This window comes from Pipistrellus hanaki (assembly GCF_964339955.1).
Source record: "Pipistrellus hanaki genome assembly, chromosome: 17".
NCBI classification, from domain to species: Eukaryota; Metazoa; Chordata; class Mammalia; order Chiroptera; family Vespertilionidae; genus Pipistrellus; species Pipistrellus hanaki.
Genome location: NC_140519.1, coordinates 5,598,521 through 5,625,289, shown reverse-complemented (window position 1 = coordinate 5,625,289; position 26,769 = coordinate 5,598,521). Strand labels below are relative to the sequence as shown.

Genomic DNA, 26,769 nt, shown 5'->3' with positions numbered 1-26,769 from the left:
CTCGTCCGGAGTGGTGGTTGCTGTGCAGCATCTGGAGGCCAGGCCCGCAGCTAGCTCCAGGGGTCCCCCCGTTATGGCCCTGGTCACCCCAAGGTGTGCTTACATTCCGTACTTCACCAAAGGCCTTGCACCATCCAGCACCGATACCTTAGACTGCAGTGGGCAGGCTGCCCTGGACCGGAGGCAGCCACACCTGTCCCAGCGGAGCCCCACCTCCACCTCCTGACTACCGGGGCTGTGCTGCTCGGTGGTTTGCTGTGCGGGACGGCAGTCTGTCAGTGCGCCAGTGGCAGGGTCTGCTCTCCTGTGAGGCCGCGGTGGAAGCCTCGTGTTCATCGCCGCTGTGCCCTGGCCAAGAGCCTGCCGGCCCGAGCCAGCACGCCAGGCCCGCACTCCGCAGGCTGCTCGGAAAGGCCTCTCAGCAGAGCCCGGGTTCTGGGCGGGCATTGGCATCGGTGGCGGTGCAGTGCGTGCCAGGACAGGCCGTGACAAATTCCTACCTCACGTCGTCTAAACACTGGAATCTGGGCTCTGTCAGTACACAAGCATGTGTGTTGTAGCAGAGCTTCCACGGGGAGGAGACTGGAGTTAAGGTAGAAAAACGCACTCCCAGCTGCGCACAGGGCTGACTCACGAAGTTTCGGGTCACGAGCTCGTGGCTCAGACCCGCCAGCGCCCCAGGAGGGAGGGGACAAGTCCTTAGGTTAGCACTGCCCATTGCTCAGGTGTCCGCAGAGCTGAGGTCAGGGACTGACCGCATAACACAGCCTCAGCCTCGAGGACCGCACTGGAGGGCAGCTAAGCCTGCCTTCCCAGCGGCAGCCGACAGCGCAGAGGGTGAGGCAGCCAGGGAGCCGCGGGAAGCCAGTGTGTCTGTGACGCTCTGTGAAGAGCTCCCGAGGACAAGTTGATTTTGTCTATTTCCTAATCTCCAAATCCCTCTGTTTTCTAAGTCACACATCCAAATCCTTCCTGGACCAAGGCCCCAGTTCACTACAATACTGCAGGCAGTTGAAGCAGATTAGGAAGATGGTTTATCGGAGGAACACGGTTCGCTAGATAAATGTGCTTGAAATGGCTAGTGTCAGCATGGCAGACGGATGAGCGTTTAAAATGCTGCGTTTCATGGTGGTACTATCTGTACGTCAAGTGAGTTTTTCCAGGGTTAAAAGATTACCCAGGAAGAGTTCTGTCTTTTATTAACGTTGGGGCATCTGAGGTGCCTCCACCCTTTCAGGAAGACGTGCTATAAAGTGTGAACCGGAAAACACGGTCCCATCGGAAAGCCGCGCTGACTACAACCAGTTCACAAGATGGGCGTGGGGAACGGGACGAGGAGGCCGGGGGGAGGGTATCAACATGGACACAGCTTCCGTCGCACTGAGAAATAATTTATTAAACAATATCACACTGGGAATCAAATGCATTACAAAAGTAAAAAAGTAAATTCGATAAAGTGATAGTGGCTGACCTAATCAATGAGTTTTCCTTCACTCCCCCCAAACTTTAAAAACCATCTTCCGAAAGGCCCGATTGTGCAAGTGTGTGGGTCACTGTAAACAGATGGGTAGTGTTATAATATCTGGAATTTAGTGAAGATCATTTCCATTCGACTGAAAATCATATTAATTTAAATGACTGGTCTCTATAAACCCTTTTCAGCCTGGAAAAATGTCTCAGACGAGGGAGCAGGTGTCGGTCCGCCGCCCCAGGACAGAGCACACTGCGGCCCGCCCTGCGGAAGACAGCCTGGGACGGAGGTCCCGGTGGCATTCTGACACAGACCTTTAACACATGTGGAACTTGGTTAAAACGCAGCCTCCTTTCCAGATCAAAGGCCAGCAGCGGCCGCTGGATCTGTCCATCTGTGCGAGTGGCATTTTAAATAACCCGTCTCAGCACAGACACCGAGACACGGCACCTTCCAGCCGTGAATAGAAATGGGGCTGGCCACTCCATTTCCGGGCAAGTTCCCCTCCGTTTCCAGAAAGTATATGGAGTTCAATACGCCAACTGGGATCTCAAAATGCTAGCATGAGTACGATGCTTATTAACAGCAATATGCAAAACAGCAGAAATAAAGTAACTTCTTATCATACAAATGAACAAGGCACTTTTGACAACTGTCCGCGAAGCTGACTCCCAGACCCCAGGAGACTTGTAAAAAGTGCAGGCCCTCGCTCTACTCACTAAAGAAATTCACCACTTCAACTTGGCACGGAAGAGTTTAATTACCATAAAGTGCATCACTTGGCTAAATATATTAAAAAGAAAACCGGCCAAGAATAGATTATAGTAACATATGTACACATATGGGAATAACAAAGAATTCCAGGAGCCAACATAGTTAGGAACTTTATAGTGTGTGTGTGTGTATGTGTGTGTGTAAATATATATGTCTTTTTTTTTTAACAGCTCCCTATTTACTCAGAATCTCTACTTTCAAATGAGTATGCCTTGATTAGCAAAAAGAGGTAGTGTTCTGAAAGAGGCAAACTCCTGAATCTACAGGTAAAGATTTAAGATGAAGATTATGTGGAAAATAAACAAGTATAACAATAACCTGGGATGCTTAGTATAGTATTTTGATATTAATGAATTATAGGCTATTTAAAATAAAGGCTATTTTATGTAATTACAGCTCTTTCAAATAATTTTCCTTTGGTACCAGAAAGTCTCCTACTTTTAAATAGCAGTAACATTGTAAATAAGCAATATCTATTTGGAGGTGGTAAACATGTAAATATTTAGAACAATTCTTCACCACTGACGTGAACTGTCAGGGAAACTATATCATGTCAGAGGCACAAAGGAGTCTATGATAGCAACATGCAGTTCCTTGCCATCTGACTAACATGACTGGTAATTTAAACACACATAAGTTTGGGGCGATATACTGGCAAAACACCAAAATAACTTATGCACACTATAAATACACAGATTGAATAGAAGACAGTTTAAAGCATCAGTGAATATATTTCCTATCCCAGTAACTTCTCTTTATGTAAACTTTATACACACGCATTCTTGCTATTTTCTGTGGATGCTTCAGTCTCTTTACTTTTCACACCGGCCGCTCTGCTGGGAGGGGCTGAGCTCAGAAGCGGAGGCAGTGCTGTGGTCAGTCCTCCTCGGCGTCGTAGGCCACCTCGGCCACCTCCACCTCCGCCGCGCAGGCTCCGGGCACTCCGGGCCGGCAGAGAGGCTGGTCCGCAGCTCTGTGAAGAGACGCGTCAGTGTCAGCGGGGTGCATGCTACACCTTTAATGATGGAAGAGCACTGAAATATTAATCAGAAATGTAACGTTTTTCACGTGTCAGTGCCAGAGAACTTTCTGGAGATGCATTTTTAATTCCTTAGCTCTCTCAACAAACACTTATCAATAATAATTAGTAATTATCCTACAAGCAAATTTGTTGTCATAATTATAGCTCAGCTATTATCACTGAAGTATTAATAATTAACTTGGCCTTTTATGCAATAAAAATTCAATGGGCTTTAAAAAATATTATTTTTTGTCATTCTCGCCGTGTAGACTGCGTGCTGGCGAGTACCGTGCCCACACCGAGAATGGGAGAAGATTGACATTGTGGGAGATTTAAGTAATTTATCAGGATTTACAAAAAAATTAACTGATGCACAGCCCAGTTCAACAGACAGAGCTTCATTTTCAGTGATAAGAAGATGCACAGAGAAGCCGAAACCGGTTTGGCTCAGTGGATAGAACGTCGGCCTGCGGACTGAAAGGTCCCAGGTTCGATTCCGGTCAAGGGCATGTACCTTGGTTGCAGGCACATTCCCGGTGGGGGGTGTGCAGGAGGCAGCTGGTTGATGCTTCTCTCTTATCGATTTTTCTAGCTCTCTATCCCTCTCTCTTCCTCCCTGTGAAAAATCAATAAAATATATTAAACAAACGAACAAACAAACAAACTGAGGGACGCCTGAGCCTCGTGTGTAGGACGGAGCAGAACCCCACCGTCCTGTCCGCTCAGGAGGTGAGGACGCAGTGCGCAGGGAGCCCATAGATCCCCATGGAGCCCCGGAGCACTCCCCCCAATGCCAAGGCTGGGCTGCCAGACTGACGTGCCGCACCTGTACTCTCCACCCAGGACTTCCGGCTCAGCCCCCAGCGCAGGGGCCGCCTTCGGGACGCACTGGCCTTCGGTGCCTGACCAGGGCGGCTCCTCCCGGTCTGAACACAGCGCCCTGCAAGGGAATGACAGCCGCACGTTACCTTCTTACCACCACTCCGGCTAAGACGCTCCCTGCGGGGGCACTGAGCTCTCCTGACACCGTCAGGCCTAACACAGCCCCCGGCTCAGGAACTGCGGCCTGGGAGGCCACAGAAACATTAGTGCTCACACTTAGTTTAGAACGAGTTTAGCACTGATACATGGTGACGAGCAGGCAAATTGGAAGTTTGCTGTGAAAATCTGGCATACATGCCTAGAAACAAAGAGACCATTTACATAGTTAAAATGAGTAATGTTTATCCTGTTGAATGAGAGGGGCTTATTATCCTGTTGTTTCCCATCCTGCAAATGCTCAGGCTCCTAAATAAATAATCAAAGACAATTTTCTCAATCTACAAGGAAGTACGCCTGGTGCCTTTGACTTTGGGATTAGAAATTTCCTACATCTCCGAAAATACATCTACCCCAGAGCACTGCGAGCTGCCTGGGTCTGCTGGAAGCACAGGCATGGCAACACACCTGATCCTGCTCTCTAGCGTGTCTATACGAAGTTGCTTCTCACCGAGCAGTTTCTTCAGCGACTCCACCTCTTTTTGTTTTTCCAGTAATTCTTTCTGAAAACGGTAGTTTGTGTCCTCTAAAGTTTCGCAGAAAGCCTTCGAAACAAACAAAAGTCATGTGCAGGAAAAAAAGTTAATTACGTATATAGTGTCTTTTTCAAGATCATGAGAACTCAAGGAACATGGACAATCAAGATAATAGCTTGCAACCTGAACAGCCTGTCTGTACCTTTTCTGGTCTCTGCTATCTTAGCTCTCCGTCTGAGGAGATACGTGGTAGCCCTTCAGTGTAGAATGAAGTTACTAACACCACTGTATGTATGAGTTTTCAGTCTTCTCAGTCCATTTTAGCCCCGTCCTAAGTAATTATATTTAAAAAACCTGAGGCTATTGATTCCATTTGTATTAGTTCGGTAGCAGCAAACAGTAAATCCAAAAGAATCTACAAACTAATGAAGATTTTAATTCCTCAGCACTATTAACCAAGGATGTGACATATAAAATAAATATACAAAAATCAATAATATAAAAGCAATAAATCAGAATATAATAAAAACATCTATTATGATATGAAAACAGAATAAATCCTATAGCTTGTCTTAGAAGTTTAAAGAAAGAATTTAAACCTTTACTGAAGGACTTAAAAAAAGACCTAAGGAAGCAAAGGTCTCCAGGAAGATGCACTCCTACGAAGGCAGCACTCTTCAACATTATGGAAGAGCATGTAGTCAACTTAAAGAACAAGACAGGAACCTTTTTTTTTTAAAAAAATATATTTTATTGATATTTTACAGAGAGGAAGGGAGAGAGATAGAGAGCTAGAAACGTCGAAGAGAGAGAAACATTGACCAGCTGCCTCCTGCACACCCCCTTCCGGGGATGTGCCTGCAACCAAGGTACATGCCCTTGACCGGAATCGAACCAGGAACCCTTCAGTCCGCAGACCGACGCTCTACCACTGAGCCAAACCGGTTTCGGCAAGACAGGAACCCTTACTGCCAGACACAGAGATACCAAAGCCACAAAATGAACAAACCATGGACTAAACAAACAGACCACCTTAATAAAAAAAAAACAGAGAGCGGGGGGAAGGGGGGAGAGAGGGAGACAGAGAAAGAGAGGGAGAGGAAGAGGGAGAGGGGGAGAGGGAAAGAAGGAGAGGGAGAGAGGGAGAACGAGGTAGATTCTGGATTTGAAAAGTACAATAATTGAAATGAAAAATCAGCAGCAGCCTGGAGATGTCAGATTGAATCAGTGAGCTTGAAGATGGATCAACATAGAAACTGTCCAGCTTGAAGAACAAGGAAAAGAAATGACTGAAGAAAACGAGCAGCACCTTGGAAGTACAATATGAAGTGTGCAAACAGCCGCGTCAAAGGAATCCCAGAATGAGAAGGGTGGGGAAAGGACGGAAAACAAATCATGGCCAACAGCTTTTCAGGTCTGATGGTGAGCATTAATCTGCCAAATCCAAGAACACAGAGAGCCGTACCCCAATCCGTCACAATAAGCTGCTGGAAGTCAGAGAAACAAACGGCCCGGAGAGCAGCAGGGGCGCGGTGACCGGGTGGCGGAGGAGAGCCGACAGAGCCACAGGCAGCCGTCCACCGGGAGCATGGCGCCAGAGGCACAGGGTGACACCGCACACCGCGGAAAGCCCTGTCCCACTCCCTGCTTCAAAACGGCCTCCTCAGAAGAACGAAGCCTGGGATTTGCTGCCACAGACCCGCCTTACGAGAGAGACCACGTGAAAGCCCCGGAGCTGAAAGGACCGACTGACACCAAACGTAACACCGACCGCAGGAAGGAAGCAGTAAGTCTGAGGAAAGACAGAAGAGTGTGCAAATGTTCTTTCTCATGTCTTCTCTTAGGTCCTCCCGAAGACAAAGGACTGTGAAAAGAAATAATCCCTGACTGTACTGTCAGGCAGAGGTTATAAAATATACAACAGCAGCAGCCAGAGGGAAAGGCAGAGAACAGTCTGGAGCCAAGTGATTAATTCCTTGGAATTAAGTTCTATGCTGAGGTAGACTGCGTTAAGATGAGCACTATAATACCTCGAGCAGACACTAAAAAATAATGAAGAAATAACTAAGAAAAACATAAAAATGTCTACAGAGGAATCAAAATGGCATACTTATCTGTTTCACACAATTAAATGAGGCAGCTAAGGGGAAGAACACCCAAACCGATGAGAAAGAGGAAACAAACTGCAAAACGGCAGATGTAAAAGGCAGGTATGTCAGAGCGGATAAAAGACCAATACCCACCCATATGCGATGTGCGACAGACAGATTTGAGAGTGACAGACAAACAGCTTAAAGCGAGGGATGTGAACAGCAGCTGTGAGAGTGGCAGTAATAGGACTGTGGTGTCGCCAGGAGGACAGGGAACTGGATCAGTGAAGAAAATTAAAAGTCCTTCTATTTCCATTTGACGTTTGATGAAAGTTTCAGCACAAATCAGTCAAGGGAGTGACACAATGAGATATCAATAGGAACTCAAGCCTCTTACCTCACACCTTACAAAAAGAGTGTGGTGCTGGGCCAGAGACCTAAACTATAAGACGTCTGAGAAAAAAAGTAGGAAAAAAATCTTTGTGACTCTGTACTAGGCGAAGAGTTCTTATGACACAACACAAAAAGCATAAGCCATAAAATAATAAAATGAACTTCATTAAAATTAAAAAACATTAACACTTCAAAAGACCAATAAGATGAAAAGATACATACAGACTGGAAGAAAATATTTATAAATGATGTATCTGATAAAGGACTTGTCTCCAAAATAAAGAACTCTTACAACTCAATAAGACAAACTAAAAAAATGGGCAAAAGGCTTAAGTAGACAATTCACCAAAGAAAAGATGAATGACTAAAAAGTGATCAACATAAAAACATAGTATTATTTCATCAACGCGCTTGTCAGAGACGCGCTGGCCTCACTCCTGCTCTGCAGCCTCTCCCCGCACACACGTGGTACAGGCCACGTGCAGGCAATAGGGAGTGGGCAGGATGGAGGCGGCTTGCTCTGCTGAGAAGGGCAGAAGCTCATCTTGAGACACTTGGAGCCTATGGGAAGGGAGACCCAGTGGCGCCAGCTCTACTGATCTTTCAAGAGGAGCTGGGATGTAAATTTTAAATGTAAAATCACCCAAATTTTTAAAGCCTAGAAAAAAAGAAGGAAAAATTATTTGTGAGGAAACTGAACTTCATACACTACTGGAGGGAATGTAAAATGGTAGACATTTTAGGAAACACTTTGCAAGTTTTTTAAAAAAGTTAAACATGATTTGCCATATAACCAAACATTCCTCTCCTAGGAATCAACTCAAAAGAAATGAAAGCATAGGTCCTCACAAGACTGTTCCTAACAGTGCAAAACTGGAAACAGTCCCACTGTCCCTCTGTGGTGACTGGGTAAGCAAGACGTGGTGTATTATACAAGAAAACCACTCAGTAATAAAATATTGATCGAGGCTATAGCACAGATGACCCAAAAACATTATGCTAAATCAGTGGTCGGCAAATTGCAGCTCGCGAGCCACATGCGGCTCTTTGGCCCCTTGAGTGTGGCTCTTCCACAAAATACCATGTGCAGGTGCACACGTATAGTGGGACTGAAACTTCGTGGCCCATGCGCAGTTCGGCTCTCAAAAGAAATTTCAATCGCTGTACTGTTGATATTTGGCTCCCTTGACTAATGAGTTTGCCAACCACTGTGCTAAAAGAAACTAGATGGAAATATTATGTTTTTGTATATAATGTATATGTTATAAATACTATAAATATAAATTATATAACTGAATACTGATCTTATGTAGGCACACATACATACATATATATAGCGTGACTATATTTATATGAAATATCCAAAAAAGGCAAATTTGCGAGTGAAAGCAGACCAGCGCTGTCAAGGGCTGGGGACAGACTGACTGAACAGCTGTAGGATTTTCCAGGTGATGGGAGTTTCTGAAACTGCATTATGGCAGAGCTCTAAAAACGTACTAAAATTATTAAATTGTACATTCACAGTGGAAGAGCAAATAGCAACTTTTATGGATAAAGACTTCAATAAAGCTGTTTCTAAACAGCCATGGTATTCACTCTAATACAAAGAACTGACTCAGTTTAACTGAAAACATTACAAACCTACCAATTAAATCTGTTCCACTTAAGCACCATTAAACATTTGGGGGAAAACTTAGAGAAAAATTCTAGCTAATCTATTATTACCAAATCTGCTGGGATAATCTAGCCATTTGCTTCAAGAAATAGGCCACTTTACCACGTCAATTAGTGTAATCTGAGCAGCATCAAGCTCGGCTGAACTGATAAGAAGACAATACCTTCTCCCTCTGAAAGTGAGCTTTCGCTTTGATTTTCACTGTAGGTTCTGGACTTTGCTACTCAGATGGAAGAAAAGTCAACATACAAATAGCTCTTTTAAATACAGTAAAACAAATTTGCAAATAATTTTTTTTGAAACAGTAAAAATAGAGGATATTGTACTGTATAAACAGTAAAAATAGAGTACATTGATGATGCGACATATATGAGTTTTATGTTTTCACTGAAGCAGGCCCATGCATTTCCTTGAAATAAACCTCTGGCTCAGACACCAGAAAGCTTTCTGTGCAAACCGCCCCGGTGTGAGTTATAATATCTGCCGTTTGCTGTTCCCTCCCAGGACACCGCATTACTGTGCTGAGCTGTCGCTCCTCTCTCCATGGACACGGAACACGGCACTCACCCTGCTTTCCTCCAGGCTATCGAATGGCCCCGGTGGATCGTCCAGACAAAGGAACTCCCTCACCGCCAGGCTTTTCAGAGGGAAAGGACAATTAGCCGGGGTACAAATAAGTTTACAAAGACCGCAAAAAGCAAGTGACTTTGAAGTTATACAGTGTTTTAAGCAAGTGGCTACTGATATACCAAAATAAACTAGCTGTGTTACGTGGCTTCATACAAGTAATCAAACTTAAACATAAAACATATAGAAGCTGCAGAGATTTCAAACTATTTTCTAAGATCTTATGATCATACATAGAGATGGGGAATTTATGCTACTTAAAAACTACAGGATAGCTGAAACCGGTTTGGCTCAGTGGATAGAGCGTCGGCCTGCAGACTGAAAGGCCCCAGGTTTGATTCTGGTCAAGGGCATGTACATTGGTTGCGGGCACATCCCCAGTAGGGGGTGTGCAGGAGGCAGCTGATCGATGGTTCTCTCTCATCGATGTTTCTAGCTCTCTGTCCCTCTCCCTTCCTCTCTGTAAAAAAAATCAATAAAATATATTTAAAAAAACCTACAGGATATAAAACATACTTTGGAATAATGCTAAAGGGACCAATCTAAGTGGTGAATAGATAAGAGATGGTATATTTTCAAAGGAATGTCAGCTGAAGCAGTCTAAAACGGCATTACCCAGTTAGGGAGAAATACTATTCTAAGTTACATGTCACTTGTTTCTTTTTAGGAGATACACCTACAGTAACATCTCAAGTATTTACCCTGAAAAAAGTTAAGAACTTTATTGCAATCTTTTTTGTTATATTAATTTACTTCAAATATTTTTCCTTAAAGAGTTCAAGGGAAAAGTTCTGACCATGCCATTGCTGAATTACCATTAACTTTTGAAATAATGAAATATGGTATTGTTATGTTTATACTCTGGAATTATCAGAAATAGGTTAAGAGTGTAGGAGATAAAGCTCCCTTTTTACAAAAATAGTCCACTCTCTAAAAGCAATTTTGGACAGAGACAACTCTGTGCATGTTAAAACATAAATTGGATATTTACCTTTTAAGGCATAAAGGACAGGAATGTAATTTCTAATGCGCTTTATAAAGGAGTTGCTGATCTATGCTGAAAAGGGAATGGGGACTGTGGGTTCGGTTCAGGCCAGATAGGTTGATGATGACAGGGATGGCCATAAAGAGAAAAATGGAATTTTTAGTGAAATCTTCCCAAAGAAAAACAACATGAATTAATACAGAGGAGTAGTGTCAAGAAAGCAATCCAGAAGATCTGAAAGAGGAGCAAAGTTCTGGGCTGTAAAATCGTGACAATATAATAAAACAAAGACACACAGTCAAGGAAACAGGAAGCTGGAGGTCCCATACCCAGGGAAGAACAGAGACGGGAGGGATCTTAATGTGGTGGAGCTCTGAGCTCCATGGCTTGCTTTCCATCCCTTTAACATGTTCAGCCAAGAAACACATCCCGAAATGGGGACTAATCCATCCTCTGTTTGAACCACTGAGACTTATCCCTTCCCTGAGCTGTGACTTGCCTCCTGGCAGTTTCTATTCAGGAGTCAGTTCTGCTTCTTGGGACCCTTTAAGATAAATCTAAGTCCTCTTTCACATGATAACCCTAAAATATGTCAACTGTGTTATAGTTTCTCTAGCCTCAGTCTCCACGAAGCAATACTGATAACACTAACATTTCCTCTCTTTTTCATATTACAAACTTATAATTGACTACTTAAAGCTTACAGGGTCTCTGCATTCATGAAGCCAACATTTTTTTCCAGATTTACTGAGGTGTAATTACAAATGCACACATTTAAAATGTACACCTGGATTTGATACAGTATGCACATGCTGTGGATGGTAATCAAGTAATTAACATTTACATTACCTCACATTTCCCAAGTACACTGTACACATAGGGCAACGTACCTTATTTTATTTAATTTTCACAACAATCATGTACAGTGAGGACAGGCACTATTTCCACTTTTACAAATGATACCCAAGTTCAGAGGGAAAATGACCCACTCAAGGTCACACAGCACGGCAGCTCTTAAATCTCTTGTGAGTATAAACATGTGCCTTTTCTATCTTTAAATTCTCTTCTATTTTGGTTCACTTGGATTCTCTGCCCTTGCCAGGCACCTCTCTCACCACACTCAACCAGCCTGTCCCTCGTTGATGGAGGTTTAGAGAAAGAAAGGAAGGAAAGAAAGGGGAGAGAGGAAGGGAGGGAGGGAGGAAGGGAGGGAGGGAGGTAGGTTTCTGGAACACTGCAGTGATGACAGCACAGAGAACAGGACCACCTTCGTTTTTTGGTTTAGATATTATACTTCCCACCTGCCCTTTATTTCTATCGGAAAACCATCTATTAGGCAGAAATGAGCTACAGGAAATGAATTATCTTGAGATTGAGAAGTCAAAAGTTTGGATGAAACCCTGAGATAATGGCTTTTACGATTGAAAAGCAAAGTGCTGAGCAGCGTGGGGAGGGGCCTTTTAATACTTTCGGTGTTTGACAACGTAACGTGAGACATCATTTTTTCATGGGCCTAGACCCCGGATGTCCTCATCCTTTAGTAACAGTTTCATGTTCACAGATTTCTCTAATGAGTGGAAAGCTGCTGGAGGAAATGAAAACGTGGTAAGGGGATTCACGTCTCTTTTTATAGCTTTACTTTATAGTAGCAATTCAGCCAGGACCAGCAGTGATGCCCACAGGGACTTGGCTGTAGGAATCTGTTTGTGGAGGTTTTCCATTTCATTCTCCTTCCCTAGAAATCCTCACGACCTAGGGCTCACAGAGCTCTGCTCAGATCAAACCCAATGGACTCCCTAAGTTTTTTCCTAACATCACCGGAGGATATGTTTATTGATATTTTAGAGAGAGAAAGGAAGGAAGGAAAGGAGAGGGAGGGAGGGAGAGAGGGAGGGAGGGAAATTTTTTCCATGGACAGGTTCAACTCCATCCCTAATCTTGCTCCTGTGCTCAGCCCTTTACGGGAGCTTCTGCTGGAGCTGATGATGGAGTCAGCCAGGCACCAGGACAGGGGACCTGACCGAGGGGACCCCAACACCTGGAACTAAAGGGGACAAGCTCAGCAAGGCCGGCCCCTTTTGTTACCTAGGGCAGCGGTCGCCCACCGGTGGTCCGTGAGGCCAAAAAGGCTGGCGACCGCTGACCTAGAACCTAGAACCACCTTCGGACTGGGAACCGGAGGTAAATCAGGCCCAATGCTGCCTCCCGGCCTGGAGAGGAGCCACCGGTGGCCTCCTCCCGCCTGGCTTATCATCCGGCAAATGTGTCTTAACTTAAACTCTTCCTCCGAGCCTCTTAAAAGTCTTACTGTGCTTTCAAACTGCTTAAAAAACTGCTTCTTCTAGTGAACCTTCACCTTCTATTTGTGCTTTATTTTCCTTTTCTTTCATAGGTATGTATCAGTTTACATCTCACAATTTTAAAAAAAAGCCTGTCATTTAATAGCTAAATGTGCTCTTTATCCTAAATATTATACTTTAAAAATAAAATACACCCCTAAAATAATGCTGACAATTCATTAAGAGGTCAATTAAAAATTAGGTAGAAAAATGTACTAAAAATACTAGATATTCTGTCAAAACAAGATTAGGTACCAAAGACCACTGCATGAAAATATTGAGGGATTTCAGACAGAAGTATCAGTTAGCATTTCCCATTATTCTCCACAGTCAGAAGAGATATTTTTAAAACTGACATTAACCACCACCCTGAGTATCGGCACAGGGCTGGTGACATTGGGGTCACAGGGTGGGAGCTGGCTTGAGGGTGCGGAGCTCACGTTTGGCTGCCCGTGGGGGCGGTTCAGACCTTGATTATCTCACCTGGTCTCTTAGCCCATGTGTGCCCCGGTGCTCAGCCTTATTCCTTCTAGTCCAGAACTGTCCTCCAAACCCCAATGCTATTTCGAACCCAGCGGAAGCCCCCCGAGCCTCCTGTAGCAAGAGGGAGCACACCAAGCCCTGGTGTGGCACAGAGCACCGCGGGTGCAGGAGAGCCAGGCCTGAGGAAGTGGAGTTTTTCTGGGCGCTGAAGGATGTACGGAGCTGTCTAGGCCAGGGCTGGATGGGCAGGAGTGTGAAACACTGCCTCTCCAGGGAGGCCTAAGGGACAATGGAGAAAGGTGACTGTGCTGACGGACAGAGGATGACAACAAAACACAAAGTCAGAAAGACAGGCGGGGAGGCAAGGAGCAGGAGACAAACCACATTACACAAGATCACGGTGCTGCCAACGGCACAGGGGCCGAGCGGATGAGGGAGACCAGGGGAAGCTTCCGCAGTAAGCAAGGCGATACCGCCACTCCTCAGTAACTCGGTGCTGATGGAGGGCTGGGGGACAGCAGACAGAGTTGAGTGGAATTTAAAACATAAACGAAGGGGTAAGGGGCTTTGGGTAGACAGCTGCTGAATTTTGGGGGGAATTCTAGAGTCAGCTGTTACTCTGTTTTCGGTTCAGGTCACTGTGAGATACCAGTTGTCGAGGAGGCCACTGCATGCGGACCTGAGCGGGCAGTTCCTTTCTTGAGGAAAGTGCGGGCGGTGGGCAGGGGCCTCGGGCAGCCATCGCGCCCGGGCAGCACACACTAAGAAGCACGCTGTGGGTACCAGGTGATATAACAAACGGAGAAAAAAGGGTAGACCAAGTGAGACAGGATGGCTTTCTTGTCTCCCATCCTTATGCGACAAACTGTTACAGAAACAGACACAGGTATCTGTATATGCTATCGCTGCCTGGCAAATGCTCTCTACTTTTTTTCAAAATAGTTTTAATTTACTTGATAATCTTAGTTCCAAAATTAGATACTCAGCTGGTATTAAATCACAAAGCCACTTTCTTTTATGTTGAGAAGCAAAAACCCAGATAGATCCTTTCTCTCCCTTTATAATGGTTTTTGATATTTCCGATTTACCTTCTATATAAATTAACCCAATTTCACAATTTTCATATTTTTATATTACTTTGAAAAACATAGAATATATTACTCTAAAAATTATATAGTGTCATAGTAGCAAAAAATGTGAAGGCCACTTAAAGTGATTGCTAAAATACTAAAAACTAAAAATCCAGTTAACAGTTGAGTGGTCTGAATAGATGATATGCTGAATTTTTAACTTTGCTGACTTTGTGAAAGTGTTAATACAAATCAAACACCATATAAAGTCCTTACTGAAAAAAAGCAAGAGAATTCCAGGCAGTGTTTGTTAGTGGACAAGTAATTATACTTATTTTATAAACTTTGTTCCCCTGTGCCTGGTCCTAGGCTTGTCCTTTGGTTTTAACTAGTGCTGAAATGCATTTACAGCCTCTTATTTCAGTTTGTTACGTACCAGTGCGCAATGTCCTTGTGAGCCACTAAATTTTGAAGAAATGCTTGCAATCCTAATTTTCTATCTTCTAAAAAGTCGGCGTTGTAATTATCTTTAAACCAGCGTTTTGGTGGAAGTGCTAATCGAAAGCCTGGAAACATCTCTTTTAACTGAAAAAGAAGAAAAAAGAATATACATTGTTCAACCTCATTATACCAAGTCTACAAAATCTACCCTGTTGACTAGGTGTAACTGTTCATGAAATAAGCTTAAAACAAAAGAACTGAATCCAGCAAAGCTCTCTGCTCCTTGTTTAACTTCTTGATTCTCCCAGTTGTGTGTACACAGGAGTACCAGTTGCTCCGCCTCCTTGCCAACACCTGCATTGTGCATTGTCTTTTTAATGGTGGCCATTCTAGGGTGTGAAGTAGCGGTTTTCACCTTGGCTTTGATGTGCAGGCTCTGCTGACAAATGGTGCTTATGTGCATCTGTACTAGCATATCTTCTTTGGTGAATTATCTATTCCTATCTTTAGACCCTTCACTTTTTAGAAAAAAATTTAGTTATTTGTATTTTTATTAAGTTGTAAGAGTTCTTTTTATACACCAAATATATGTCCTTTAATCCTATGTATGACACATATTTTCTCCCAGACTGTGACCCATTTTAACACCCTTCACCGAGCATATGTTTAAAATTTTAATGTTATCGAATTTATCCACTTTTGTCTTTTATGGGTCATGCTTTTTTAGATCCTAAGAAATCTTTGCTCACTTGAAGGTTGCAAGGATATTCTTTTGTTTTCTCCTGGACATTTATAGTTTTAGTTTCTACATTTTGGTTTATGATCCATTTTACATGTTTGGCTTAAATTTTACTTTCTTAGGGAGAGACTTTTCCAAACTGCTAAGCTGTGTTAGATTTGCCTTTATATACTCTGTTCAAGTAACTAACTGTGTAACAATTCACCTCAAAACACAGTGCCATAAAAGAACCACCTCTTAGGCCATGGACTCTGTGGGCACTTAAGGCTCGCTTATCTCCGTTCCACAAGAGCTGGGAACTCAGCTGGAAGAGCTGAGGGTAGGAGCTGGAATCAACTGAAGGTCACGCCCGCACGTGCAGAAAATGATGCTAGCTGCGGGCTGAGACCTTGCGTGGTATCAGCCACCATCTTAACATGGAATGTCTTGGACTTTCTCACAGCACAGAGGCTGGGCCTCAGGGGGAACATCCCAAGGCAGGAAGTCAGGATGAAGCTGTGTGCTTCGAATGACCTGGCCTAGACAGGCAGCATCAGTGCCTCTGTCCTTTACAGGTTGAGCAGCACAAGCGCACCAGGTCCAAGGGAGGGGATATAATAGATCAACCCCTTGCTGGTCAGTGGCAAGATTCTGGAGGAGCATATGGGACTGAAAGTATTGCTGTGAACATTTTTAGAAAAAACGACCTACCACAAGTTCGCAAATCACCAACTTATTTTTGAATGCCATTTATCACAATGTAAATAGGTTTATTTAATTTTGGACTCTCCTAGGCCAGTGATTCTGAACCTTGGCTGCACACCGGAATCACCCAAGGAACTGTGAAAGGTATTAATGACTACATCCTACTAACAGGTTTGCATTTAATTAGCTGGGTGTGGCGTGGTATCTAATTTTAAGAAGCCTCCGGGGAAGTCCAAAGGACATTTGCGGTTGAAAGCCAAGTGACTGCTCTGCGATGATTTTGTCATACTCACTGCTGCATCTCTCTGCCCAGTATGGTGCCGCTGCACTATAGCAGTCAGTAGTCTATGTTCTCTAAGTGTGTGAACGACATAAAACCATGTACATTCATGTTTCTGTTCTTAAATGTAAAACTAAATGCCACAAGGAAAGAAAAGAGTGACCAAAGGGAAAAATCCACAGCATAAAATGTTAAGTAAAAACATAAAAAATCATGTTTTGTCTATATTTCTATAAATATGTGAAGATAAAACAAACAAGACAAAAACAGGAAAGCAACCTGGACTATTGAAAACTTTGATTTGATTTCAAGATGTAATTAGATATTTTTGGTCTTGGAATTTTATTATTTAATGTTGGTAGTGAAAATAATAAAAGTCGTGAAGAGGAAATAAAAAGTCTTTTTATTAAGTTTGAGCATTAAAATTTAAATGTCCCATATGACCACATGCATACTTAGGCATTTTTCCTCCTTAAAAATTATTCTTAAAGGAAGATGATGTCCCACAATTAACTCCTCACAAAGTGTTTATATTATGGGTACTGTGTATTATACATTATGGGTAATTAACAACTTTATTTTGAATAAAGTACAATTTGGAAACTATACATTAGCTTAAAATAACTTGAATAAATGCTATTTTTTAATCTTTTATTATATTAAAACAACACATTTCCTGCAAACATGACATCATAACAGGCAATTGATGTTTCTATAAGCGAGTCTCCAAAAAGGACCATGACTTCTGCCCTGTGCCGCTGCTGTACCAGAAATTGCACCAATTTCTCAGTACAGGGATTCTGCAGCTGTAACTGGCTTCGCTATCTGTGAGCCTAATCTTATCTCAGGAGCACTTGAGGTTGAGCTTCCTTGTGCTGGTGCCGAGGAGAGTCTGAGATGTCAGCAGGAGGCCTGGGCTCCCAGCTGCTGGCTGGGAAGCTGGTGGCCGCACAGGGACTGAGAGTGGCTCCGGAGCGAAGCAGCACCTCTGGCTGACAAGCAGCCAGGGCGCGGAGACTCAGTCTTACACTGAGAAAGGGAACTCTGCCACGGCCTGAATGAGCCTGGAAGCGGAGTCTTTCCTGGCGCCTCCAGCTAGAGTCCAGTGGAACCAAGAGCTTAATACTGAGCCAGCGGAGCCCACCAGAGCACACTGGGTAATAAACAGGTGTATCTTAATTATATTTGTGTTAATAAGGTTAAGATTTTCACATTTTTGGATTTTGTTTTCAAAAAAGAAAGTTATGTGTAGAGATGGGCCTTCAAGCTATTAAAGTGAAATGAAATGGTATTTTCTTAGGAACTAGGCAAAAGGTTGTCTTCATTTAAATAATTCACAAGAAAGAAAAAACACAAATATAACAGACAAACTGTCCGAAACAGATAATAATTCAAAACCGAAAAGCTGGTTTTAGATTTGTTAAGTACTTACTTTATCATTAAGCCTGGAGAAGTCAGTGTATCTTCTGAAAACTACCCAGCTTTCCTCTGGGTTTTTCTTCACTTGTATCTTATATACCTACGAGGGGGGAGAGTTAGAGATACATGTAAAGATACTTAAACATTCAAATCAAGTATCTAAAAAACTTTTACTCGACAATCTAGGTCCTAACAATTACTATGTAAAAAATATCAGAAATGATTTAAAACGTGAAATGTACAAATATTTGATGTAGGCACCAAAAGCAAGGTTTTTTTTTCTTTTTCTTTTTTTTTTTTTTAAAAGAAATAAGACTATGATAAATTTGTAGCAAAATGCCTTTTTTGGTGCTGACTAATAATAAGTGAACTTATCAGTTTCCAAATATATTTTATGCCACATATTTTAAAACTAATAAAAAGAATAACTCATGCTTAAAAAAGTTATGAAACACAGCCACTCTTGTCTTATACAATCAAATTAATTTTAAACTCAACACTTCAAGGCAAAGTTTTGAAATTTGATGTTTTAATCTTCAGAGCTGAAATACAAGCTAAAATATATCCACATTAGATAAAAGCTTACATTTCCATAATTATGCATAATTATCTAGGCTATTGAATAGAAAAACTTGTTTGAAGCATGTCACTATTTACAAAGCTTACAGTAAGAAAAGCTATATTCTATTTTTCATAAGTATAATTTCAGAGTTTATTATAAGGAAGTACTTTTTATAACAGAATCTTGAGGAAAGGGTGGTAGTTTCTGGTACAGTATTTTGGGCTAAGCTATGAAGACGACAACATCTGCCAAATGACTGACACTCTCCTAAAGGGTAACATGTCCTGAAGTCGGCTGTGCACTCACTCTCCACCGCGGCTCTGAAGCTGCACTTCAGCGTGAGGCCACTGACCACTGAACGTGACCAGTCCACGTCGACAGGGCTGACCGTACAGGCCGCACACCACCCTGGAGTCTCCCCTTACAGACTGACTTCTCTTTCGGCTTTTAAGGGGAGAACATTAAGGGTTACGGATGAATCCTTTATGAAGTAAAACACAAGTAATTTATCTGTGCCACATATAAAAGTGAGGACCCTTTAAAGTGTCCAGAAAGTCCTGATCTGAGATAATCCTAAGGGGGATCAAAGGTCATAATGCCTGGCACTCAACAGGTACTCGAAAAATGTTAAATCAATGACTAAATGGACAGGACTAATCTTGTATCCGTTCACACTCTTTGAGGTCTTGAAAGACTTTATATGCCACTGCCTTAAATTTGCATTTTTACACATCACCTCAATGAGTCAATGAGAGATTATGAACCATGGAGTTTATTATAATTTCGAAAATCACTCTAAAAAAGGTCAGGCCCGACTGGCTTGGCTCAGTGGTAGAACATTGACCTAATGAACCAAGAGTCCATGGTTTGATTCCCAGTAAGGGTGCATACCCGGGTTATGGGTTCGATCCTTAGCATGGGGTGTGCAGGGGGCAGCCGATCAATGATTCTCTCTCATCATTGATGTTTTTATCTCTTCCTCTCCTTTACTCTCTGAAATCAATAAAAATATAGTAAAAAATTAAAAAACAACATCAGGTTCATGAAGATTTCTCTAGACATCATCACTTTTAAGATAATTTAATTGTAAAGATGGTTTCTTCATGAATTTTCTGAAGCAAGAAATGGCATACACATATTGAGGTATGGTAGCAATCATCTCAGGTAGAAACTGCAGTTTTAACTTTAACCCTGCTGTTTAGCTTCTGTACTTATTTGCTTGTTACAACAATAGAAAAGTTATTTTGATTTTCTGAACTTATGTATGCTATCCCAATCGATTGAATACTCCATGGTTGGCGGTTTGAATATCCCACTGATTGTGACCTTACTGGTTATCGAAGCACATTCTTCTGTACCGGGAACTTACCTGGGAACCAGGACAGCACAATTACCCTAAATTGCCTCAGTGGCTACAGATAATGCGTTCCGGTTGACCCAGTGGTCTCAAGACCAGGACACCACAATTATTCTAAATTGCCTCAGTGGCTCCAGATAATGTGTTTCAGTTGACTCAATGGTCCCAAGACCCAAAACTATAATTAATCTTTATACATAACTAACTTGCTCAATTTCGCTTCTGTAATTGCTTTGTGCAAACCAGGTTCCTCATTCCAAACCCAAAGCTGTAATTGATACCTTTGTGACATTCTACTCTGTAAGCCAGAGAAGCAGCATTTCGGGCTGTGAGAGCTGGAGCGCTGTTGCCCCTCGTAGCCTCGTAGCCGCCGGCCTTTGAATAAATGACTCCATAATCTGACTTTTTGAGGCGTCCTTTGTGAGATTCAGGGTACGCTACAACAATATAAACTCTACCTCAAGGAAATCCAAGAGAAAGAACAAGCTATTTCAACTGATATGCGAATTAGCAAAGTTGCTGTATACATACATAACCGGAAAAATACAAAGTATCAAAGAAAAGAAAAAAAAGAAAAAAAGAAAAAGCAATTGAGAATATCCAACACCCACAACTACACGTGAATCTAACCAAAAGATGGCAGACCTCTGCCCTGAACACCACAGATAATCATTATAAAAAAACAAATGACGAGGTAAATGGACTGAGTTCACAGGTTCAAACTCAGTACTGTAAGATGTCAGTTTTGCCCGTTGGTCTGGGTTCGACCCAATCCTGAGGCCCAGAGCAGCCAGTCCTGAGAGCACCACAGCTGGAGCACGAGGTGCCAGGCAGCAAGGCCTACCGGAAGCTTTAGTAATCAGGGCTGTGGTGCGCAAAGGCGGGGAAATGTGACCTGGAAACAGACCACACTTTTATGGTCATCTGATCTGTATCAGAAGCAACATGCAAATGCAGAGGAGAAAAGTGTCTTCTCAGTAAAAGCCTGCTCACTGGAACTCACACAGAGGAAGGAAGGTCTGACCCTGCCTCACAGCATGGAAAACACTTAATTCCTGATGGTTTTCAGATCTAAGTACGAAAGGTCCAACAATAAAGCTTTCAGAAGAAAACATAGGGCATTGTCCAGAGGAAGTAGGCAGATTTTAAAAAGTGCTGACTACATAAAAAAAAAGTTAATAGGCTGGACTATATTAAAAGTAAGAACCTTTATTTATCAAATGCATCATTAGGGAGTGAAAAGACAAAGCAGGGAGTGAGATGATATGATACATGTTCTGAAAAAACTTATGTCCAAAATGCATAGAAAACTACAAAGTAAAGTGGAAAAGGCTTCCCCACAGAAAAATGAACAAAGATCTTGAACAGACTCTTATCAAAAGAGAATATCCAAATGGCCAAAAATACCTTCAATTTAATTAGTCATTAAGAACTGCAAATTTAGACCACAATGTGATATCACTCTACCCATTAGAATCGCCAAAATGAAAAAGATGGAAAACGCTATGTTGGGAAGGTGTGGAGTAGCTGGAACTCTCATGTAAGCCTACGAGAGTGTAAATTAGTACAACCTTTCTGGCACATTGTCTGTATCTTCTAAAGCTGGGTATATGGTCCAGCAAATTCAATCCGTGGCTGATATCCAACAGAAATGCATCTATGAGTTTACTGAGTGACAAGTACTAAAAGGTTCATAGCAGTCATATTTCCAAGAGCCTCAAACTGCTAATTATCCAAGTGCTCTGCAACTGGAGGATGGATCAACATTCACATATAGGAATAGTATCTGTACTAATAATAGAGGGATATGCAAATTGTCCAGGATGCTGTCACAGTAACGACCAAACAACTGAATAGCAGGCTGCGTGGGGCGATCAGGCCGGCAGGGGCGTTAGTGAGGGACGACCAAACTACTGAACAAGCAGGCTGCGTGGGGCAACCAGGTTGGCAGTGGGGTGAGTGAGGGACAATCAAATGACTGAACAGCAGGCTGTGTAGGGCGACCAGGCTGGGGAGGGGGCAGTTGGGGGTGACCAGGCTGGTAGGTGTGGGGGGGGGCAGTTGGGGGACCAGGCTGACGGGGGGGGGGGGGGGGGGGGCAGTGAGGGGTGACAAGTAAGGGGTTACTGGGCCAGCGGGGGTGGGGGTGGGGAGTTGGGGGTGACCAGGCCGGCAGGGGGCAGCAGTTGGGGGCAACCAGGCCAGCAGGAGGGGCATAAGGGACGACCAGGCTGGTGGGATATGGGGGAGGTAGTTAGGGGAGATCAGGCCAACAAGCAGAGCTGGTTAGGGGTGATCAGGCTGGCAGGGGAGGCAGTTGGGGCATCAGGCAGGCAGGCAGATGAGCAATTAGGAGCCAGCAGTCTTGGGTTGAAAGAGGGATGTCCGAATGTCTGTTAGCCCCTATCCTGGGGATTGGGCCTAAACCGGCAGTTGGACATCCCCTGAGGGGTCCTGGATTGGAGAGAGTATAGGCTGCACTGAAGGGAACCCTGTATTTCGTGCACCGGGCCTCTAGTCAGTAATAAAAAAGTGCTATCTAGAATTCCATGCAAGGTCAAGGAGGAGTCTCACAAACACAATGCTGACTTACGTAAGGTACAGACATAGGCAACATTAAAGTAGCCTGTCACGAGAGAGGGTGCTGACTGGAGGAGAGCTTGGTGCTGGTTCTGGATGCTAGTTACGTTTCTTTCTTGACCTGTGTGCTAGTTTCAGATATAAATCTGGTTTTGTGCCAATTCATTCAAGTAAGACAAAAGTTCCCTACAATGACAGAATTTAGAGTGTACAAACCACTTGAATCTCATATTTAAGAAATGACAAGTACATACTAACATCAATCGATTTAACACAAGTGTAGAATAGAGCGAGTCAGTCTGGTGTGCAGCAAAGGTGGATACTCACAGTAAATTTCGCTCTTTCTTCCATCACCTCATAGCCCAGAATAGTAGGAGTCGAAGGCCTATCTTCCAAATCTGCTGTTTCAGGATTCTGTTCTTCACTCTCTCTTGGTCTGGTGGAATACTCAATGCAAGAGTCTGCGTTTGTAAACTTAGTCCTGAGGAGGGGGCTGCTGCAGACGGAGGAAGTGCTGTCCCCCTGACCGGGGGCACTGGTCTGTTTCATGGTTCCTGTGTGTGAGTCCTCCAGCTGGCCTCTGGAGGAGTTCGAGCTTGAGATGCTCCCCAAAGAGGAACTTCTTTGGTTCCTGCTGGTTGCGAAGCTGGCAGCAGAACTCCCTATGGGCATGGGCACTGGGACATAAGGAGTTGCCATCTTCTTTGGGGCTTTGCCACAAATCTGCAAACTGCTGAGGCCACGCACTTAGAGAACAACTGGTGTGCAATCCATTATTTTCTTCTTGGGAGTTTGCTATCTAAACATGAGAAGAACATATTGAAAGATGGGTTTTAATCTGCAGCATTATCCAAAAGAAAACACGGTGTTCATATCCGTTTCTGTTAATTTTGTGGCACTTTATTGGAATGAAAACAGGCCCCAAATCTCTTCTTTTAACTGCACAATGTCAGCGCTAGGCACTCTCATTTGCAAGGCAAAGAAAGCAGAACTACTCCCACCCCTTTTCTCACTCTATTTCTTTGGGACAGATTTTTGCAAAGTTTATTTCAACCTGCCTGAGGCTTTATTTTCTGCTTCCAGTCCAGACAGTACTACACAGGGCACAGGGAGGGAAGGAAAATTATTCACATCACCTTTTGACTTAATTAGTGAGATTCTAAAAAAAAAAAAAAAACCACCTAAAGGAATAAAGTGAGCCAGAAGCTCAGATGCTACAAATATCAACTGCTCTTCAAGTAATATGTCATTACGCCCTGGATCGAATGCATCTGAGAAAACACCACAAACTTGGTCAAATTAAATCCAATAAGCCTCCAACGAACATGAAACGTATGGATTCAAAGTTTCAATGTTCTTCCGAGTTCCCGGATACCCACAGGCTCTCTGTGCCATACGCTGGGGGACAAAGTTCTTTACAGCGCGCACTCTAACGTCTGCTGTCAGCAGACCTAGCTGATCTTATCTCATAATGATTTCATAACAACGCGAAGAAAGTTTATTTAATCACTAAGATGTCAAATAAGCTGAGAGCCGGTGGCAACTGCAGACCAGTGAAGTGACAGCTGCGGGTCTGCCTGTCGGAGGCCACCGGCAGCGGTGAGAAAAGTGGGGAAGGGGCCGAAGTGCGAGTTTCAGCCCAGCACGTGGCTGCGGCAGCCTCCCCGCCGCTGTCAGGACCGAACCCAGCAGTGCCCGGTCCCTCCGGTGCGCAGCCTTCCCCGCCCCCGGCCCGCCCGGCGCCCGCCCGGAGGCCGCGGACCCGGAGGACGCGGCGCCGCCGCCGGCACGGGCGCTCCCCACGCGCGGCCGCCGGCGCCCAGACCCACCCGGAAGCCCGCGGGCAGGTGCGGGGCGAGCGGAGCCGCCGGCCGGTGACAGCCGTGGGCGTGAGGACAGCGGGGACGCCGGCGCAGCCCGCCCCGCCGGGGTCCCGGGCCCCACGACGGGCGCGCCCTCGCCGCCCTGCGGAGTCGGCGGGGGCCCGGGGACCGCGGCGCCCTCCCTCCCGCGAGCCCGCCGCCCGCCACGGGCGCAGGTGTCCCCGCGCCAGCGCCCGGGCACTCCGCGGCCCCGTGCCCACCTGAGCCTCTCCGCGGGCCCCTTCCAGGCGCTTCCCGCGACGGTCACCCCGACCTCCGGCCCCGAGCTCCCGTCCCCACCCACGCCGCGCGGCCTCACGTGACCCGCAGCCTGCAGCTCCCGCCGCCCGCCCGGAGCCCGCGCCGCGGAGCGGGGGGCGGGGCGACACGCACCCGGAAGCGACGTCACACGAGCCCCGCCCCCGGAGGCGGTGACAGGAGCTGGGCCGGGGCTCTGGCAGCTCGCTTGACCCTAGTTTGTGGTAAGAATTCTTTTGCCTCTGCCCTGCTTTATTTGTGTACATTTAGAGAAACTCGGGCTCGGTATCTAGTTTCCCCGACAAGGAAGGAGAAGGCGACCATTCCCGGGAGAAACTGAGGCCGACGGGGGGGGGGGAACTGGGCTCCCGCTTTGCATCATGGGACTTGTAGTCTGCACCAGCTTGGGCTGGTTCTGGCAGGTAAGAGGTGGTTTTCCAGATTTAGCAGCGCTTTAAGGGATGACAATCGATTCCAAGAGTGGCAAGACACAGCTCTGCACTGCAGCCTATTTGTCCTACATAACTCACAGGTTTTCATGGGCAGAGAACTGGAATTCTTTAGTGCTTGTCTGTTTTACCATTGGAAGCAATTTCAGCGCAAGTGATACAGCCCTGGGCTTGTTGGGCGTGCACATCTGAAGAACTGAAAGGTTTTTCTGGAAAATTGTTCTTTGATAATCAAATACCAAAATGCGGACCAATTTACAGGTCTGTTTATCCTTAGAAGTGTGCAATTTGATATAAATTTCATCTAATGATTTCCAAGGCTTTGCAATGTCTTTCCAAGACTGGAAAAAATTGATAGTTGTTACTACATAATGATCATAGGAAGATCATCTGGCTTGTGGCATGGCAATGGTTTGGGGTTGATAATATTGTTCTTCCACTGTAAATGGAACATACAAAGAGAATTCTATAGAAACAGTAGACTAAAACATGAGGTAGTGCCGAAGCCGGTTTGGCTCAGTAGATAGAGCGTCAGCCTGAGGACTGAAAGGTCCCGGGTTTGATTCCGGTCAAGGGCATGTACCTTGGTTGTGGGCACATCCCCAGTGGAGGGTGTGCAAGAGGCAGCTGATCAATGATTCTCTCTCATTGATGTTCCTAACTCTCTATCCCTCTTTCCTCTCTGTAAAAAAATCAATAAAATATATTAAAAATATAAAAAATAAAATAAAACATGAGGCAGTTTTTGAGATAGGCTTGGCAGTCTTGCCCTGAGGTGGCAGTTGTAAGTGAAGAAGGGTGTAGAGAGAAAAGAAAAGATAAATGAGCCTGAGAACATTTCCATCACTTGTGGTTGCAAAAGATAACTATGACGAGGAAAACCTGGTAGGCCAAAATCAAGGAAGCCAAGGAAAATGAAACTTTCAAGAAGTAAAGGTGTCCAGATACCCCTGGAGGAAGAGAACAATATAGAAAAGGTCATTGAAATTGTTCAAGAACTTTCTTCACAGAAAAGATGCAAACAGGATAAACATACTATATGGGTCCTTCACCTACCAGAATATCTGCTATTAGTAAATGTCTAGATTTTACTTTCAGAAAATGAACTGAACGTCTTTTTAAAAAAATTAAAATTGTTTTAAAGATTGTGGTGTAATTGACATATAACATTATCTTAATTTCAGGTGTACAACGTAAGGAATTGATCATATTCATATGTACGAATTGATCAATTCGTACATATTACGAATTGATCACAGTAAGTCTGGTTAACATTCGTCACCACACATAGTCACAGGCATTTTTTCATGTGATAAAGATGTTTAAGGTTTACTCTCTTAGCAGTTTTCAAGTATGAAATGCACACCTCACTTACTTACCTTATACCTGGGAGTTGTACCTTCTGGCCCCCTTCATTCACTTCACTCGCCCTCTACACCTTACTTCTGGCAACCACCCATCTATTCTCTGTTTCTGTGAGCTTAGGATTTTGTTTTGTTTTTTAAATTCCACATGTAAGTGAAATGACACGGTATTTGTCTTTCTCTGTCCAACTATTTCACTTAGCATGATGCCCTCAAAGTCCATCCATGTTGTCACATATGGCAAGATTTCATTATTTTTATGGCTGCATAGTATTTACTGTAATTTGAGTGAGAGTGTGTGTGTGTGTGTGTGTGTGACAATTCCTTTATCC

The 26,769-nt window shown here is 44.1% G+C and overlaps 1 protein-coding gene across 8 annotated transcripts; it reads right to left on the bottom strand.

The window, feature by feature from the left end:
* Positions 1–1,370: 1,370 nt before the first annotated feature.
* SNX16 (sorting nexin 16) lies at positions 1,371–25,227 on the bottom strand. Of its 8 annotated transcripts, none has more exons than XM_084865052.1 (8): positions 24,588–24,738; positions 22,832–23,303; positions 18,019–18,105; positions 14,879–15,027; positions 9,506–9,575; positions 4,713–4,849; positions 4,093–4,206; positions 1,371–3,218 (listed from the first exon to the last, which is right to left on the bottom strand). In XM_084865052.1, the coding sequence occupies exons 2-8, from the start codon at positions 23,201–23,203 to the stop codon at positions 3,122–3,124; spliced, it is 1,026 nt and encodes a 341-aa protein (XP_084721178.1). In that variant the 5' UTR covers positions 23,204–23,303; positions 24,588–24,738; the 3' UTR covers positions 1,371–3,121. The 8 variants fall into 8 exon arrangements, with proteins under 8 accessions (XP_084721178.1, XP_084721172.1, XP_084721171.1 ...); XM_084865046.1 differs by having other exon boundaries at positions 1,371–3,260; positions 24,588–24,699; XM_084865045.1 differs by having other exon boundaries at positions 1,371–3,260; positions 4,756–4,849; positions 24,588–24,699.
* Between the last annotated feature and the right edge of the window lie 1,542 nt (positions 25,228–26,769).